At 38.6% G+C, this 19215-nt stretch overlaps 1 protein-coding gene across 1 annotated transcript in view; it reads left to right on the forward strand.

The window, feature by feature from the left end:
• Positions 1–19215, forward strand: part of LOC149163430 (nardilysin-like) — a 694409-nt gene that overhangs the window by 582412 nt on the left and 92782 nt on the right. Inside the window, exon 13 of the mRNA XM_089431708.1 lies at positions 6804–6953. Within this exon, the coding sequence (XP_089287834.1) occupies positions 6804–6953 (150 nt within the window). The remainder of the gene's footprint in view (positions 1–6803; positions 6954–19215) is intronic.

The raw sequence follows: 19215 nt of genomic DNA on the forward strand, positions 1-19215 counted from the left end.
ATACTTTTATTGCTCATATTTCATATCTTGAGCTAACATTTGGCTTTGCAGGGTTACTTATCATTGCAACTTGAGTTTCTCTTTCCATATTGCAAGTACTTGATTTTCATTTGAGCATTATTTACAAGGCACTAGTTCATATTCTTTAATGTTGAATTGCTATATTGAAATATATCTCTCACATTTCTCATCATTTACACACTTGCTAAAATATTCAATCACTTTACCTTTTGAGAAGTAGTTCCCTTAACCGTAGTCTCCTAGAACTTGTTGTTTCCAATAAATTTCATTTCACTAACCATCCTTAGGGGCCAACCTCCTTATCTTAACTAGGAGAGAGCTTTAATGGAGAGAGTTGGGGTTAGGTGACAACCCCTTCTTTGAACTTTGCCACCAAGGCCACACCTTGTGGCTTTGAATATTTTTCCCACATTAACCTTAGTGTGTAAGTGAGGCGGAAACAAGGCACATGTGAAACTTATATCCAACAGGTGTCCCATCGAGTCCTTGTATGACACATGCAATGTGGGACATGTATCCGCTTAGGGGTATGTTCTATGGCTTATCTTGTAACTCAACCTAAAATGTTTTGGTAACTTTGAAATTTCACAATGCATGCTTAACAATTTCAGGCTTGTGATGAACCAAACAAGATCTATTCGTAAGATTGATGTGATATAGTTGATCATTTACTGTTATGTTGAATGAGAGATCAACCATGCATGCACTTTAGTTTGAAAAGTAGAGTGGGACTTCTAGATATTTTGCTACCTCCTGATCTGCATAGTTCCATTATGATGTGAAAACTTGGCATCAATGGCTTTAGTATTAGCATTTGCAATCCTTCTAAGTATGTGAAATAATAGTAATGTGTAATCATCAATCAAATTGCTGTAAAATCAGGTCGGTCAACAAGAAGTCTTGTAGACCAATTAAGAGTTCCCCAGTAAAGCCACATACCTACATCTATTCGATCAATGCGCCCTACTTTCCTAGTTCCATTATATTAATAGCTGTCCAAAATGTGGCATAAGTGGATTTTGTATTAGATTTTGCAATCCTTCTCCATGAGCATTTGGATTTCGCTTGAAATAGAAGTAATATGCAATCATCAATCAGATTGCGGCAAAAGCAGGTCAGTCAACAACCTGAAGTCTTGGAGACCAATTAAGAATTCTCTAGGATAGCCAGATATCTACAATGCATGCTTAACCATTTCAGGCTTGTGATGAGCTAGACAAGATCTATTTGTAAGACTGTTGTGATATAGTTGATACTTTATTGCTACGTTGATTGAAGGATCAACTATGCATGTACTCTAGTTTGAAAAGTGTGAAAATATCTAAACAGAAATTCTATTACTGCAACAACTGATTTATTTCACCTACTTATTATTCCCAATAAGTTATTTATGAAATCCCTTCAGTAAATATTAAAATAAATTCTACGGCAAATATCACACCATTGTACATACACAATATATATATGCACAAGAATCAATCACATCAACATAGTTATTTTTGGACAATTGTCCCTGGAAAAACCCAATGCGGGAAAGCCAGTGCAGCAGAGGAGGGTTTTATTAATCTTCAACAACAATCACTTTTACAGAAAAATTTACATAGACATTGGGAGAAAACACCTGAGACTTTTACCTGAGACTTTCTGACACCCTGGAGAGCTCCCTTTCTCTACTATGTCAGCCCTGCGTCGTTCTGCGTGGCTCTGCACAGCTCTGGTCCCTCTCTGTGTCTCCCTCTATGTTGTCTCTCAGAGTCCTTGTGTCACTTCTTCTGAGCTCCAACAACTAATTTATTTCACCTACTTATTATTCCCAATAAATTATTTATGAAATCCCTTCAGTAAATATTAAAATAAATTCTATTGCAGATATCACACCATTATACATACACAATATATATATGCACAAGAATCAATCACATCAACACAGTTATTTTTGGACAATTATCCCCGAAAAAACCCAATGCGAGAAAACCAGTGCAGCAGAGGAGGGTTTTATTAATCTTTAGCAACAATCACTTTTACAAAAAAAATTACATAGACACTGGGAGAAAACACCTAAGACTTTTCCCCAAGACTTTCTAACACCCTGGAGAGCTTCCTTTCTCTACTATGTCAGCCCTGCGTCATTCTGCATGGATCTGCACAACTCTGGTCCCTCTCTGCATCATCCCTGTGTCTCTCTGATCTGCGTCTCCCTCTGTGTTGTCTCTCAGAGTCCCTGCGTCACTTCTTCTGAGCTCCAACAACTGATTTATCTCACCTACTTATTATTCCCAATAAATTATTTATGAAATCCCTTCAATAAATATTAAAATAAATTCTATTGCAGATATCACACCATTATACATACACAATATATATATATATGCACAAGAATCAATCACATCAACACAGTTATTTTTGGACAATTGTCCTCGGAAAAACCTAATGCGGGAAAACTGGTGCAGCAGAGGAGGGTTTTATTAATCTTCAGCAACAATCGCTTTTACAGAAAAAATTACATAGACACTAGGAGAAAACACCTGAGACTTTTCCCCAAGAATTTCTGACTCCCTAGAGAGCTTCCTTTCTCTAATGTGTTAGCCCTGCGTCATTCTGCGTGGCTCTGCATAGCTCTGGTCCCTCTCTGCATCATCCTTGTGTCTCTCTAATCTACGTCACCCTCTGTGTTGTCTCTCAGAGTCCCTGTGTCACTTCTTCTGAGCTCCCTGACTGCTGCTAATCCCCCCTCTTCCTCCACCCTACAACTCTCCCCCTGAAATTGATCTCCTTCTCTTTGAGAATCGATTTTCCTTGAGATACTAAGTATCTGCTGGTGTGTTTCCAACTGACCCTCAAGCCTCCTCTTATACTTTTCCTGTTGAGTCTTCAACGGCCGATATTAAGTCCCTAATGAACAACTAAGATTAGATTTGGCTTGATCCTCATCATTTAGAACCTTCTCACCAAGTTTTATATTAATACCCATTAATATTTTAATTTTCCTAAGTTTAGACTTAGGAACTCCATTAAAAATATTAATTATTTTAATATCTCTCCAACTGGATGGAATTTCCCAAAATGATTTCTAGGTTTTGGATATCTTATGTGCCTTAGCCTCTCCACTAATTTTCATGGCTAGACCACATCCGATGCTACCGCAAATCAACACTCCCTCTTAGCGAGGAATGTACTCTAGTAATGCTCCATCACTGAAACATCACACTGATCCTTTCGCACCAGTAACTGTGTTGATGCTTGTCCTGATGCCTCACACCATCTGCATTGCTGCCCATGACATTTCCACTGCCATTGCTACATCTGTATTGCAGCTCCCTCTCCATATGTTTCCCATGTTGCCCATAGCACTGCTAATTGCTGCATTGCAACCCCTGACACTTATCCATTTCTGCTACTGAAATGGATTCTTTACCATCCCCATCTTCTCCCTGAAATAAATGAACTTTGTTCTTCCTAGGGCCTTGGTGAGGATGTCCACCACCTGTTCTCCTGTAGGAGTGTAGCTCAACTGTACTGCTCCTCGTTGGACATAGTCTCTGACAAAGTGACACCTGATATCAATATGCTTTGACCGATCATGAAATACTCGATTCTCAGAGACCTTGATGCAACTCTGATTATCAAACATGATCCTGGTTGCATCCATCCTTCTACTGAAGATGTTCACAAGCAATTTTCTAAGCCATATGGCTTCGGACAAAGTTGTGCTAACGGCCATATATTCTGCTTCAACTGAGCTCAAAGCTACAAATTTTTGTTTCCTACTGCACCAGGAAGTCATTCCCGATCTAATGTTGAAACATTACCTAGTGGTACTTTTCCGATCTACTGAACTTCCAACCCAATTTGCATTAGTGAACCCACTCAAGTTTGATCTAACTTCTTCCTCTTCTCCTCGGGTATACGGAAATATGCGAAACTCCCAAATATCCTGAAAGGACTAACTTCGGGTGTCTTCTTGGTGAAGACCTTCTTTGGAGTAATCTTGCCCAATGCCCTATGAGGAATTCTATTTTGGACATAGACTGTCATGTTGCATGCTTCTGCCCATAGGAATTTTGGCATATCTTGATCATACATCATTTCCCTAGCTACTTCCACAATAGTCCTGTTCTTCCTTTCTTCTACTCCATTCTGCTCCGAATTATGGGGAGTTGTCCACTCTCTTATGATGCCCTCCATAGTGCAAAAATCGGTGAAGTCCTTGTCAAAATACTCTCCACCATTGTCTGAGCGAAACACTTTTATCTTCTTTCCTATCAGATTCTCCACTAGAGCCTTGAACTCTTTGAATCGACCGAAAACCTCATCTTTGGTTTTCAGAAAGTAGATCCAGGTCTTCCTGGAATGGTCATCGATGAAGGTGACGAAGTATTTGGCACCACTACGAGATTTTGTGGACATCGGTCCGCAGATGTCTGAGTGTATCGATCCTAGTACATTCTTGGCCCTATTGTTACTTCTTGGAAATGTTGATTCGGCATACTTGCCCAGAGCACACCCTCTGCATACATCATCTCGTTCAGTACTAAGATTTGGAACTCCTATTATAGTTTTTCTGAGAATTGTCAGAGTCCCATGGTGCAAATGCCCCATCCTTCTGTGCCATAGTTCATTCAAACCCGTGTCTCCATTACTTCCTATCAATTCCATTAGTGATTTTAGCTGCAACCTGTACAACCTGTTACTTCTAATTCCGATCTGGACCTTCTTTTTCCAACTCGGGTGTTTGACGTATACTTTCTCCTTAATGAAGAAAACGTCATAGCCCTTGTTTTGAAGTTGAGATATGGAAAGTAAGTTCATCCCCAGTCCTGGCACATGCAACACATTGGTAGCTCGGAACCGCTCTCCTATTTCTGTTTGAAAAACTATAATACCTTTCCCTACTGGAGTACACTTTGCCTTATTCTGCATGGTAATCTGAAAATTCATTCTTTCTTCCTCATAATCTAAAAAACATTCTCAGATTATACTAAACCTCCGAGGAGGCAGAGCTTGCTACGCAAGCAACTTCTTCTTCCAATCTGGAAGCCAACATAGAATAATCATAATTTCTGTCTCTTGTGCATTCTCTTGAAAATCTGCATGAGTCTCCTTGAGTGGATGCTTCTGTGTCATGCTCTTGACCCATAATTGACTTTCCCTTCTTGTCGCCAAATCTTTGCTCTAATACCATGTAAAAATTTCTAAACGGAAATTCTATTACTGCAGCAACTGATTTATTTCACATATTTATTTTTCCCAATAAATTATTTATGAAATCCCTTCAGTGAATATTAAAATAAATTCTACTGTAGATGTCATACCATTATATAGAAACAAATATATGCACAAGAATCATCACATCAACACAGTTATTTTTGGACAATTGTCCCCGGAAAAACCCAATGCAGGAAAACCGGTGCAATAGAGGAGGATTTTAAAAAATCTTCAGCAACAATCACTTTTACAGAAAAAATTACATAGACACTGGGAGAAAACACCTGAGACTTTTCTCCGAGACTTTCTAACACCTTGGAGATCTTCCTTTCCCTACTGCGTCAGCCTTGCGTCATTCTGCGTGGCTATGCACAACTTTGGTCCCTCTCTACGTCATCCTTGCATCTCTCTGATCTGCGTCTCCCTCTGCGCTGTCTCCCAGAGTCCCTGTGTCACTTTTTCTAAGCTCCTTGACTATTGCTAATCCCCCCTCTTCCTCCACCCTGCAACTTTCCCTCTTAAATCAATCTCCTTCTCTTTGAGAATCGATTTTCCTTGAGATATTAAGTATCAACTAGTGTTTTTACAACTGACCCTCAAGCCTCCTCTTATATGTTTCCTGTTGAGTCTTCAACGACCAATATTAAGTCGTTAATCAACAGCTAATATTATATTTGGCTTCATTCTTATAATTTAGAACCTTCTCACCCAATTTTATATTAATACCCATTAGTATTTTAATTTTCTAAGTTTAGACTTAAAAACTCCATTAAAAATATTAATTATTTTAATATCTCTTCAACCGAATGGAATTTCCCAAAACGATTTCTGGGTTTTGGAGATCTTATATGTATTAGCCTCTCCACCAATTTTCATGGCTAGAGCACATCTGGTGCTACCACAAATCAACAAAAATCAGAGTGGGACTTCTAGATACTTTGTACCTCTTGATCTGCCTAGTTCCATTACCTTAATATGTTGTCCAAAGCTTGGCATAAGTGGCTTTAGTAGTTAGAATTTGGAATCCTTCTAAGCATGTCCATGGACGTCTAGATTTAGCTTGAGATAACAATGATGTGAAATCATCAACCAAATTGCAGTAGAAGCAGGTCAATCAACAGTTTGAAGTCTTGGAGACCAATTAAGAGCTCTCCAAGATAGCCACTTACCTACAAAATGTCCCATAAATCCCACCCCATGAAAGTCTCTCTTGACTAAGCCATTTTCTTACGAAGGCAGGAATTAACCCAGGCTTTACAATTATTAGTGTATGCATTCTGATTGTCATGTAAATGACTTGTTTATGACAATAAGAAAAATAGTGGAGTATAGGTATGAAATTTTACGAAATGAATGTATCAGGAGAACCACCATCTGCACTTCATGAGCTAAATAAGTCAAGAGAAATGGTATCTGCATTTCATGAGCTGAATAATAATTAATGTTTGTATTAGGACTTTGTGAGTTTGTAATTTTGTAATATGCTTTACAAGTCTGTATCTCTCTTCTGTAATATTTATTGGAAATGTGCTAAAGTTCAAATTATTTCTAACATTTTAACAATCTGTTAAATGCAGGCAGATTTTGCTAAATTGGAAGCAAAATTTTCCATTATTGGAGACAAACTTGAGTTTAAGATTTCTGGGTTTAATGAAAAGCTACCACTTTTAGCAGCAAAAATTCTAAAATTTTTGTCAACCTTTACACCGGCTGCAGATCGTTTTGAGGTAAAACAGAAAAAACAGCATTTCCAAATATTTTGATGCCTGATCAGGTTATTCTTCTGAATCAGACTTGGATAATTTTATTTGGGTTTTGGATTTCCTGAATTTTTCTCAATTTGGATAAATTGTTATTCTATGGGAATGATAGATATATAAAACTGAATTTAGGTTCTAAACTAGTTCTATGGCGTATCCTCTCCCTATGGGTGGCAGTCCCTGGAATTCTGTTTTTAAGACAATGCAAGCATCCTTATTTGTTGAGCAACAGTGCTGTCATTAATTGAGTTAAACTTAGGATAGATTATGATCTACTAAAAAGCCTTTTAATCTATTTTATCTTTGTCTAAAGATTCATTGTTGTGATTATCACTCATTTCAAATATCTGAAATTCCAACTAACACAAGTAATAAGAAGGATCTAAATCTAATTGACAGTGTATAATCTCTAACTAACCAAACACATTTTATGAGCAATCTGTAGCCATGCAACCTTTTCGTGGAGAGGAAATTTGAACTGCATGTGATAATCTCTTTTTATTCCCCCCAATGTATGCTCATATAAGCATGGATGAATGTTGGATAATAAATGGAAGAATTATGCGATTTTTTGCAGACCTCTGCGTTGAATGTACTTTCACCTAGGAATGTACACTAACATATTGTAATAAATGATTAATAACTGATAGGATCATGATACTTTCAAACAATGCAATTTCTTTATATAGTGTTTGAAGAGATGGGTCACAATGTTTGTCATGTGCTCTATAGTCTCAGTGTGCTGGGCACCAATGTTATTAGAATCAGACTGGTCAATGCCAAAAAATGTGAACTGAACCCGAACAAGGAAAAAACCAGACAAAAAAACTGGTGAAACAAAGAATACCTAAAATATTCAAATTTTGAATAAAAACATATATATTCATGTTCATTTGTATGAATTCAAACCGTTGTACACAAATATGCAAAGTTTCTCATATATATAGCAAGAGTGCATATTACCAAAATAGCACTAAGTGCAATCCATCTATGAACCAAAAATATATCAACAAAGAGGCTCTAAATGGCCTCCAAAGTCCCCCAAAAGAAATCATTCTATAGTAAATAATTTCATATCATCAAAATCGTTGCCTTTTTTGGGATCCTCATCACAAATATCACCCTCTAAGCATTAAAATAAGATAAAAAAACTTGTCATGTCAAAGTAGCAATTTTGTTTGAGGGTTGGGTACATTTTTACTAGGGTCACTATTGCCTCAAAATCTAGTAGGTCTTGTGAGAGGCCTTACAAGACAAAAGCCAGACCAAGACACAACAATGAGGTGGATTCCATTGTCACATTAGTGTAAGTAGAAGTTGATTAGCCTGTTGAATGGCAACAACTCGGAGAAAATAGATATCAATTCTCAAATCTAACAAGAAGAAACATTTATTTCCTTCAACAAAACCGAAGGAATGAAGCGAATTCCCTAACAAATGAACTGAAATTATATTAATGTGCACAAAGGACCAACATAGGTCAATGGGGACTGTTGCCTCAAAATATAGTTGGTCTTGTGAGAGGCCTTACAAGATGAGAGCCAGACCAAGAGACAATGTTGAGGTGGATTCCACTATCACCTCAGAAATCCACCTTCTACTCTTTAGTGGAATTTCACCATACAAGAGGCTTCTCAATTAAGGTGACCTACAAAATATTCTTAGGATAGGGTTCAAAGGTGACAATCGAATAGGCTTAGACATGGTACTTAGACTAAGAACAAGGCACAACTCTATGTAATAAGGAGAAGTGTACCCTCAAAAGAACCTATAAAGGAGATTGAATAGGCTTACCCAAGATACTCAAGCTAAGGATAAGGCTCAGTTTCACTAGACAAGGAGCCTCTAACCCACGCTTGCTCCCACGATGTGCTCCACAAAAATACCATTGTGCCCAAGAAATGTGCACTGCTAAGTAAACTCCTACAATGATATCTAATGGAATCTCTGAATTGAGCTCCTCAAATTGCCTCACTAGGGAGACACTTGAAATTCTCCGAAATGAAGGTGGAATTCCCACTCATAAATTCCTTGTGCTAAACAACACTAGTTGTCTTGGCTAAGAAGCTCAAGAGAACTAGTGTAAAATTGTAAAATAACCAAAAGATGCCAAAAGTGAGGCCTTCAAGTTCTATTTATAACAGTGTTGATAATATTGCCGATATTTGGAAATATCGTGATATTTTCGGCAAAACAATATATCATCGAGTAAATATCGCGATATTTTTTGTTTTGAAAATATTGTGATATTTTCAAAATATTGGCAATATCTCGGCAAAATGTTGAATGATGACCTAAAATATCGTCGGACAAGCTGGGCCGTAGCTACAAAAGCAATTTTTTGACTTTTATTTGCTCATTTTGCTTTCTTAGTCTTGGAGAAGGAAGGGGAAGATCTTTGTGGTGGTTTTCAAGGAGGGATTGAGGATCAAACAACCATTATCATCACCAACCAAAAAAAAATTGTGGATCAAAGATTCAAGAACAATGAGACAACAGGTCTTCCATTAACATGTATGTTCTTAAAAACCCCTATGTAAAGATTTTTTTCATAGATTTAGGGTTATGCTTGCTTGCCTCTTTGCCTACCAACATTTTGCTGCTTTGTTTTTTTTCCATTTAGTATGTTTTTCATGCCCATGAACCAATGCAAGGTTTTCTCTATATTTGGAGTGCAAGCTTCATTTTTCTTTTTTAACTTTCTTGTGCACCTTCTTATTGCCCTTTTTTTTTAAACACGAAAGAGTGTTGGTTATATTAATCCACACCCAATCGCAACTAATATTCGGGAGATTTACAATTCCATTACAATACTGGGCTTCATAATTTGCATATGTAGGTTGTCTAACTAGGCTTAGCTATCCATCAAAATTGCGAAACAAGACTGAACTCCTATTATTCTACTAGTATATACTCGACAGAACTGCCATAAGAGCCAGATACATATGAAACCAGACATAGCAACACTGACTAGTCTTCAAGGACATCAGGGTGGTTAAGGTCTAGGCCCAAACTTTCCTCTGCAGGCAGATAATTCTGCTAGGCGATCTGAATTTGGAGGTCCTCGAGAATGCTTTTGAGTGCCCCTACTTCATCTTCTAGCTGGCCAATTTTCTCGTTGCCCACTGACATAGTTACGCAAGTAGTCCTCCAGCCACTTGTTAACTATCTCTATCTTCCCATCCTTATGTGGGTGATAACTGGTACTCGGAGTCAACTCCGTCCCCACCAACCGGAAAAGTTCCTGCCAAAACCCGCACATGAAACGGCTATCCCTGTCATTGACGATGGTCTTAGGAAGACCATGTAGCCTGAAGATCTCCCTGAAGAACAGCTCGACCACCTGTGCTGCTGTGTAGTGTGCGGATATGGCAAAGAAATGCGCGTACTTTGTCAGTCGATCAACGACGAGAAAGACACAATCCTTGCCTTGTACTGTGGGCTATCCTGTGATGAAGTCCATCGAAATGCTCTCCCATTTCCCCTCCAGAATGGGTAGCGGCTGCAATAAACCCGCGGGATGGCTCATCTCTCCCTTGTTCCGCTGGCAAACATCGCACTCCCTGATATGCCGAAGTACGTCCTCCTTGAGGCCCTTCCAGGAGAACCTCTCTCTAATAGCCTTGTAGGTTTTGGTAAACCCCTGATGGCCTACCAATGGTGAATCATGTGATGCCTGGAGTATCTTCTTCTTGAGCTGAGACCCCTCAGTCAAGAAGATCCGATCCCTGTAATAGATGATCTCATCGATCACCCTGAACTGTCATCTGCCACCTGCCCGTCCAGAATCTCACATGCAAACCTGTCCTTGGAGTACTCTACTAAGAGTCGAGCCCTCCAGTCTGTATCCAAGCTCATAAGAGACAACGTGGTTGGTCTACGTGAAAGGGCATTTGCCACCACGTTGTTCTTACCCTTGACATACTCAATGTCAAAGTCATATGCTTGGATCTTACTGATCCACTTCTGCTGCCTCTCCTGCAAATGCTTCTGCTCCAAAAAGAACTTGAGGCTATTGTGATCAGTCCTCACCCTGAACCTGTTCCCCACCAAATACTGCCGGTATTTAGCCAATGCATGCATGATGGCTAGCATCTCCTTGTCATATATAGAATACAACCTCTCATGCAGAAGGAGCTTCCAGCTCTCAAAGGCTATAGGGTGACCTCCCTGCATCAATATTGCGCTGATCCCCTCTCCCGACACATCACACTCCTAAACAAATGGCTGCGTAAAATCTGGCAATGCAAGCACTGGGCAGCTGCTCATAACCTCCTTGAGCCTGTCAAAGGCTCGCTGCGCTGTATCCGACCAACTGAATGCTCCCCTCCTCGTCAAATCTGTCAGGGGTGCAGCAAGTTGTGAGAAACCTTTGACGAACTTCCGATAGTAAGTACAAATTCCAATGAATCCTCGAAGTTCCGTCACGTTTCTCAACTCCAGCCAATCTCTGATGGCCCTAATGTTCTCCTCATGGACCCTCACTCCGTCCACTCCAATGATGTGTCCCAAGTATAACATCTCCGTCAACCCGAACTCACATTTGGAGAGCTTGGTATAGAACTGTTGCTCCTCTAAGATGCGTAATACTGTCTCAATATGCTGGAGATGCTCCTCCCACGTCCTACTGTAAATGAGTATATCATCAAAGAACACCAACACAAACTTCCTCAAGTGACTATGGAAGATGTGATTCATGCAAGACTGGAATGTAGTTGGGGCGTTGGTTAGGCCGAAGGGCATCACAAAAACTCAAAGTGCCCAAAGTGACATCTAAAGGCGGTCTTGGGAATGTCCTGCTCCATCACATGAATCTGATGGTACCCTGATCTCAAATCAATCTTTGAGAAGAATCGTGCTCCTCTCAACTTATCCATCAACTCATCGATCCTGGGTATGGGGTACCTATTCTTCAATGTCCTCTTGTTCAGGGCCCTATAGTCAATGCACATCCTCAATGTACCGTCCTTCTTCTTCACCAACACCACAGAAGAAGCAAAAGGACTCGTGCTTGGTCGGATGTGCCCAAGAGCTAGCAACTCCTGAATGGCCCGCTCTATCTCGTCCCGATAGGCCTTGGGATGCCTATAGGGAGTAGTAATCACTACTTGTATGCCCTGCTCAAGCTCAATAGTGTGCTCAAACCCCCGGTTCAGTGGTTCACCCTGTTAGCCTCCTGCTGCAGCAGGTTAATCATCTTTCATGATCAACATTTTTACATGCCAAATATGTCGTACAATGCATGCTGCAATGCTCCATATTTGCTACAGATGGCCAAAGAACTGTCCTTGAAAGTGTGCTAATCTAAGTGCCACTGCTGTGTTCCAATTTTGATAAGCAATTCATTTTTGGTTTGAGGCATTTTTCAGTTGGAGGACTTCAAGCAAGGCATGTCTAACTCCCCTTCTTCCTCTTTCCCTATGTTGACCACTACTGGTCAACTACCCATGCAGTACACCCCCTTTTCTTTTGCAAAAAGGGGTAGCACTCGATCGACATGTCCGTGCCATCATGCAGTCATCAGCAGCTTGATTAATTTAATTGTAAACCCAGTCTGCATGTATGAATTGTAAATAATCTTAGTAGATATGAGTCGTGTATGTAAATTGCCTAGGTGGACCTAACTTTCTAGTGGTAATCTACGTCCCGGAAGGTTTTTCGTCTCACCGATCCATGATCGGCAGAGTTTTCCTTCAGCCTGACCCCAAAGCCAGGATGGATTTTGTCATTAGAATTTTAGGAGAATCTTAGTGTGTTAATCTGCTAGATTATAGTTTGTCACAGAAACTGGGTGATTTGTGAGGGTCTGTGTTAAGTGGGTTTGTCCCCTTAAGATGTAAATTGTAAAAGTCATGATGTAATGTGTCTTGAGGGTTGGAAAATGTTTTTAATCCCCTCATGAGTCCTAAGTCCTAGGTCCTAGGTGATGTTTCCAAAGGCTTAGTTCGATGATCCATTTAAAAAAATAAATAAATAAAATAAAATAATAAAATAAATAAAAATTTAAAATTTAAAAAATTAAAAAATTAAAAATAACAAAAAAATTAAAAAATAGAGCAAAAACCCTAAATAATAAAATAATAATATTTTAAGTGAATGCATGCAAAATATCATTTTTTTAATAAATCGACGGATGAGATTAAGAGATGTCTTGATCTCCATCGACGGTCGAGATCATTTCGACATGGATCACTTGAACTAGCCGTTGATCCATGGATCACTCGAACTAGCCGTTGGGATCATTTCCTTTAAGTAGGGTGCTAGGGGTCAGTTCAGATCAATTGGATCTGTGAGTCTGAAACTGAAGAAGCTCTCTTGTAATCTGTTTTATGGTTAATAAAAGAAGACTTTGGGGTCCAAATCTTGCTGGTGTTACTCTCTGGAAGTGTTGTGAGCTAATTTAGTTTCTACATATTTTATTTTCAGCCATTAATAATAGCTTATTGTAGAGTATTGTGAGCACAGGTATCTTGTTCATTTGCTAGGGTTTGAGTGCTGTTACGGTTTCTGAAGTAATGGCAGGTATCTCCATTACTTTTTGAGATCTAGCAACATTTTTGCCCTCTTTACTGATGGTCGAAGTGAGCTGTGCAGGAAAACTCTTACTGAAGAAGAATTGGTGGGCGTTTGGGGAAGTTCTCGGTTGAACCAGCCAGCTCCCGCAAGCATTTTTTGCTGAGCCCAGTTGGATTTGATCCTGGGTCTCTCATTCAGTTTATTTTTTCTAATTTGCATGAGAGATTTTCTGAAGTTCTTCACAATGAAAACCTGAAATTTTTATTCTTTAAAAATATTTCTGTTCGTATTGCTAAATCTGGCTGTTAAGGGGCCAAAATTCTGTAAATTAATCAAGCTGATCTAGGGTTTCAAATTTTTGCTTTATACAGTTTTCATTGGGGTTTTGTTTCCTTGAAATTGCAGGTATAGGGTTTTTTCTCCAGGGGTTTCTGAGCCAAAAAAAAAAGATCTGTGATCAGCATGAATCCTGCAATCTATCTGAAATCCTTCATTTCCCACGGATATTATCACACCGCTCACGTCACATCCACTTCTGTGGACCTGCAAGCATATATGACATGGGTAAAGATCGGGCGTGGCTGTAAAAATCATCGCGTCTGCAAATAAAGGCAAAGAAAAACGCAAATTTCCTCTTTGCGGAAGCGTGTATTCGCTGCTCCTCACGCTGATATGCATATCATTTTTTTTATGCCGCCGTCCAAATTCTCAAAGCCTTAGGCCAGTCGCCCCTGCGATCTTGTACCGTCCTCCATTCACTTCACAGCTGCTGCCTCCCAAGGTGATCGGCCCTGACGAGAACGGCTTGAAGAAAATAATCAAGTATAGGTTCAACGATAAGGGCGAGAAGGTCTAGAAAACCATCACCACACGCATCCGCAAGGTGGCAAAGGCCAGGCTCAGCAAGCGATTCCTTCATACAAGCCAGTGTGAGCATCAGCGGAAAATTTCGTTTGCTATGCAGTCTCATTCACGCAGATGAGCAGAATTTGGTCGATAAACAATGGACACCAAGTATCATCGAAATTATTCAACGCATTTAAACATTCCATCGGGCCAGGTAATTCACACTCAGGTAAGTTCCCAATCGATTTAAGTCTTTCTCTGTCCAGATTTTTCTCCACGCGTTCAGCATCAAGGGTTACGATTATCGTATATCATTTGATTAAACGCACATTTGATGCCCTTATTGACATCGCGTGGGTCAGCTAAGTTTCATTTTCATCTGTCGCCGCCATCCCTGGTCGAAGGTTTATGGGCACGCGTTCATTTTTATGCCTGAGCCTGGTTACACTGCTTTACGTTTTTTTTTTATTTGTATTACGCGTGATAAAGAAATCGGATTTCGTTTCCTTAGGTTTAGGTTTTTGTTTGTATATTGTTTAGATTTTATTTTTTTGATCGAATTTTTTTTTTTTTTTTTTGATTCAGATTTAGATTTAAAAAATCGATTTTAGTTCAGTTGTTTCTCTTTATAGCTTAAAGTTAGAATTTAACTTTTATTTTTTGATTTTAATATTTAGAGTTTAGACTTACGTTTTTAGATTTTTTAAATTTTAGATTTATATTTATTTTTTAGTTAAGTTTCATTTTATTTTTTATATAAAAAAAAAAAAAAAAAAAAAATTAGGAAATTTAATTTTTAATTTAGGAATTCAATTTTTGATTAAATAGTTAGTTTAAAAAAAAAAAAAAAATTGAAAAAGTATAAAAATATTGTGGAAATTTTCTTTGCCAGATTCTGTTCTCGGGAAATTATCTGATGTGGGATTAATGTTTATCATTCGCATGTGGTTAAATGTGCTTGAAGGATCATTTAAAAAATATTTAGCTGCATAAATGTAGTATCTGGTTAGCGTTTAAAATCATTTTTTATCTTTTGAAGCTTTAATCGCTGGATCATCGTTTAAGCATCTTCTTGCATTTGATAAAAGTTAATTTTCGCTCAGGCTTTGATGATAAATGATTGCTGCTAATGAGATCATATTTCTGCAGCATCTGGTAATTAAACGATTTAACATTTACTCCACAAGGCACTGGTCTTTTTTAACTTCTAAATCCATTCTAGTGCTTTTCATATCGTGTCTCCCAACCAACTGGTCGCCAGTTGGTCTTTCGTCATCTCATAGGGTCTACCCCCCTTAGCCGTGGGAGACAGGCTTAAACGGAGGGATCGGGGATCAGAGTGACAGCCACCGGTCTGAGCGTTGTCGTGTCAATCTGCGCGACAACATTTTTGGCGTCGTTGTCGGGGATACTTTATTCTCGGTGTTTCAACGACTTTTTATCATTCATCGTTCATCTTTCTATCATTCGTTTGAGCCGGCAACGCCAACATTTTTTGGCACCGTTGCCAGGGACAGAGTTTTTCTGTTCCTGGAGTTTCATCGACATTCATCTTCTCATCTTTCTCATCTCTCATTTGAGCTGGCAGATTCGACCTTTTGGAGTTATCATTTGGATCTTTTATTGCCTTATTTTTCGTCATATCATCAGCATCTCTTCGGTGTGTTTCTTGTTTGGGTGGCGACTCCATTTTCTCATTTTTCCCAGACAAGAAGCCTTCTTCATATCTGCTTGTTGGTTGATTTTTGGATCTTAGAATCAGATTCATTGTTCAAGTGGCGACTCCACTTTTTTTTTCATCTATTGATTTTCTTGAGCAGATATCTAGTTCTATCATCCTTTTAATCCCTTATCATTCATCATGGATTATTCATTTAAGCCATGTCATTTTACTAAACGTCTCCATGATTTTCCGGAAGAGGCCATTCTAAAGTACCTATTTTCTCGGGTGGTGATTCAATCGCTGTTAGAAGGCATCTAGGCTTGTTTACTCGCATAATGGTCATATATTGTAGACCCCCTCAGTTTAATCATGAAGATATCAAAATGCGTCTATTTGTCCTTTCTTTAGAAGATGATGCTTTGAATTGGTTTAACAATTTTCCTAAGGATTCTTTCACTTCTTTACAAGACATTGTCGAAGCTTTTAAAGATAGATATGGTTATCCAAACAGCGTGCCTTCTGCCCCTAAAATTGTGCAAAAGAAAGAAAGTAATCTTATAAAAGGTCCAGCTGTTGAAGAAAGTTTTCAATATCAGAATGTGTCATTCATTGGAAATATCGCAGACCAAGTTCATGATAGTGGAAAATCAGGGACAAATGACAATGAAAAGGAGGAGCAAAAGCAAATTATACAAGATCTAATGACGCTGGTGAAAAATATGGAGAGCAATCAAAATAATTACGTTAATGATGTCAAAACTTTATGCACCCACTTGGAAAAATGTAATAGGGAGATGGAGATCATGCAAAATCAGCATACTAAAGAAATTGAAGCCATGAAGACTAATCATGAAACAAAAATTAGATTCATGCACAGCAAAATGTCAGGCTTAGAAGAAAATGTGATGACCATGAAAGCTGATCATGATAGGGAAATTGATTCCATGCAAAACAAGTTATTAACTATGGATGAAGAAATGACTATCATGACATTCAATCATAATAATCAGTTGGCTAACATGCAAGCAAATCATAGAGAAGAAATAAATTCCATGCAACATTGCTTGATGAACATGAAGGAAAAGAATGATAAAGTAATAAAAGACATGGAAGAACATCATGCCAGACAAATCAGTGCTATAAAGGTTGAACACTCTAGTCAGATGGATGCCATTAAAATACAGGTTCAAAAGTTTCAACAATGGTCAGAGGATAAGAGAAACCAGGGGACATCAACAGATCAGGAGCCTTCTCATTTGTCACAACAAGTTCCATCTTATTATGAGGAGGTCATTGGTTCAATTGAAAGATGGTTAATTGAAGGTGATCCAGATAGACTTAAAAACGACAAAGATCAGATGCAAGATAAAGAAAGACATGTCACGCATATCTTACATACTTCATCTGATAGCTTTGAAACAGAAAGTTCCAGGTCATCAGTAATTCAACCTGCCACAAAGAAAAAGCGCAAGAGAAAGAGAATGAGACGAAGATTTGATGCATCAGACGGCCGCGAGCAGCTTGATTTTCGGATAGGAAAAAGTCCTACCATATGCAAAATTGGACATGGCACATCCGACAAGCAGCCGACAGATTTGCCTGAAAGAAGGCAAATGCTCAGTATGCACTATATTGAACACATCTGATGCCATGGGGCATCCTTTGTATCGTATTTCTAACCCTACTCCTTTTTTTTTTCCGCATGTTTTAGGATTAGATTTACTTTTCTAGACAGTTAATAAATAAAGAGTTTTTTATCTTTCCTGTGCTTAATGTATATGATGATTTTTGGATGGACGCTACTTATTTTTGTGTTGTATGGATGCAGATTCTGGATTCTCACATTCCTGCAGAGCAGCAACGTGTCCCCAAGTAGAGCTAGATGTTGACCACTACCGGTCAACTACCCATGCAGTACACCCCCTTTTCTTTTGCAAAAAGGGGTAGCACTCGATCGACATGTTCATGCCATCCTGCAGTCATCAGCAGCTTGATTAATTTAATTGTAAACCCAGTCTGCATGTATGAATTGTAAATAATCTTAGCAGATATGAGTCGTGTATGTAAATTGCCTAGGTGGACCTAACTTTCTAGTGGTAATCTACGTCCCGGAAGGTTTTTCGTCTCACCGATCCATGATCGGCAGAGTTTTCCTTCAGCCTGACCCCAAAGCCGGGATGGATTTTGTCATTATAATTTTAGGAGAATCTTAGTGTGTTAATCTGCTAGATTATAGTTGTGTCGCAGAAACTGGGTGATTTGTGAGGGTCTGTGTTAAGTGGGTTTGTCCCCTTAAGATGTAAATTGTAAAAGTCATGATGTAATGTGTCTTGAGGGTTGGAAAATGTTTTTAATCCCCTCATGAGTCCTAAGTCCTAGGTCCTAGGTGATGTTTCCAAAGGCTTAGTTCGATGATCCATTTAAAAAAAATAAATAAAAATAATAAAATAAATAAAAATTAAAAAAAAAAAAAAAAATGAAAAATAACAAAAAAATAGAGCAAAAACCCTAAATAATAAAATAATAATATTTTAAGTGAATGCATGCAAAATATCATTTTTTTAATAAATCGACGGATGAGATTAAGAGATGTCTTGATCTCCATCGACGGTCGAGATCATTTCGACATGGATCACTCGAACTAGCCGTTGGGATCATTTCCTTTAAGTAGGGTGCTAGGGGTTAGTTCAGATCAATTGGATCTGTGAGTCTGGTACTGAAGAAGCTCTCTTGTAATCTGTTTTCTGGTTAATAAAAGAAGACTTTGGAGTCCAAATCTTGCTGGTGTTACTCTCTGGAAGTGCTGTGAGCTAATTTAGTTTCTGCATATTTTATTTTCAGCCATTAATAATAGCTTATTGTAGAGTATTTTGAGCACAGGTATCTTGTTCATTTGCTAGGGTTTGAGTGTTGTTACAGTTTCTGAAGTAATGGCAGGTATCTCCATTACTTTTTGAGATCTAGCAACATTTTTGCCTTCTTTACTGATGGTCGAAGTGAGCTGTGCAGGAAAACTCTTACTGAAGAAGAATTGGTGGGCGTTTGGGGAAGTTCTCGGCTGAACCAGCCAACTCCCGCAAGCATTTTTTGCTGAGCCCAGTTGGATTTGATCCTGGGTCTATCATTCAGTTTATTTTTTCTAATTTGCATGAGAGATTTTCTGAAGTTCTTCACAGTGAAAACCTGAAATTTTTATTCTTTAAA

Source organism: Pinus tabuliformis, chromosome 5_1 (assembly GCF_031772625.1).
Source record: "Pinus tabuliformis cultivar Carrire ecotype Pingquan chromosome 5_1, CPIR1, whole genome shotgun sequence".
NCBI classification, from domain to species: Eukaryota; Viridiplantae; Streptophyta; class Pinopsida; order Pinales; family Pinaceae; genus Pinus; species Pinus tabuliformis.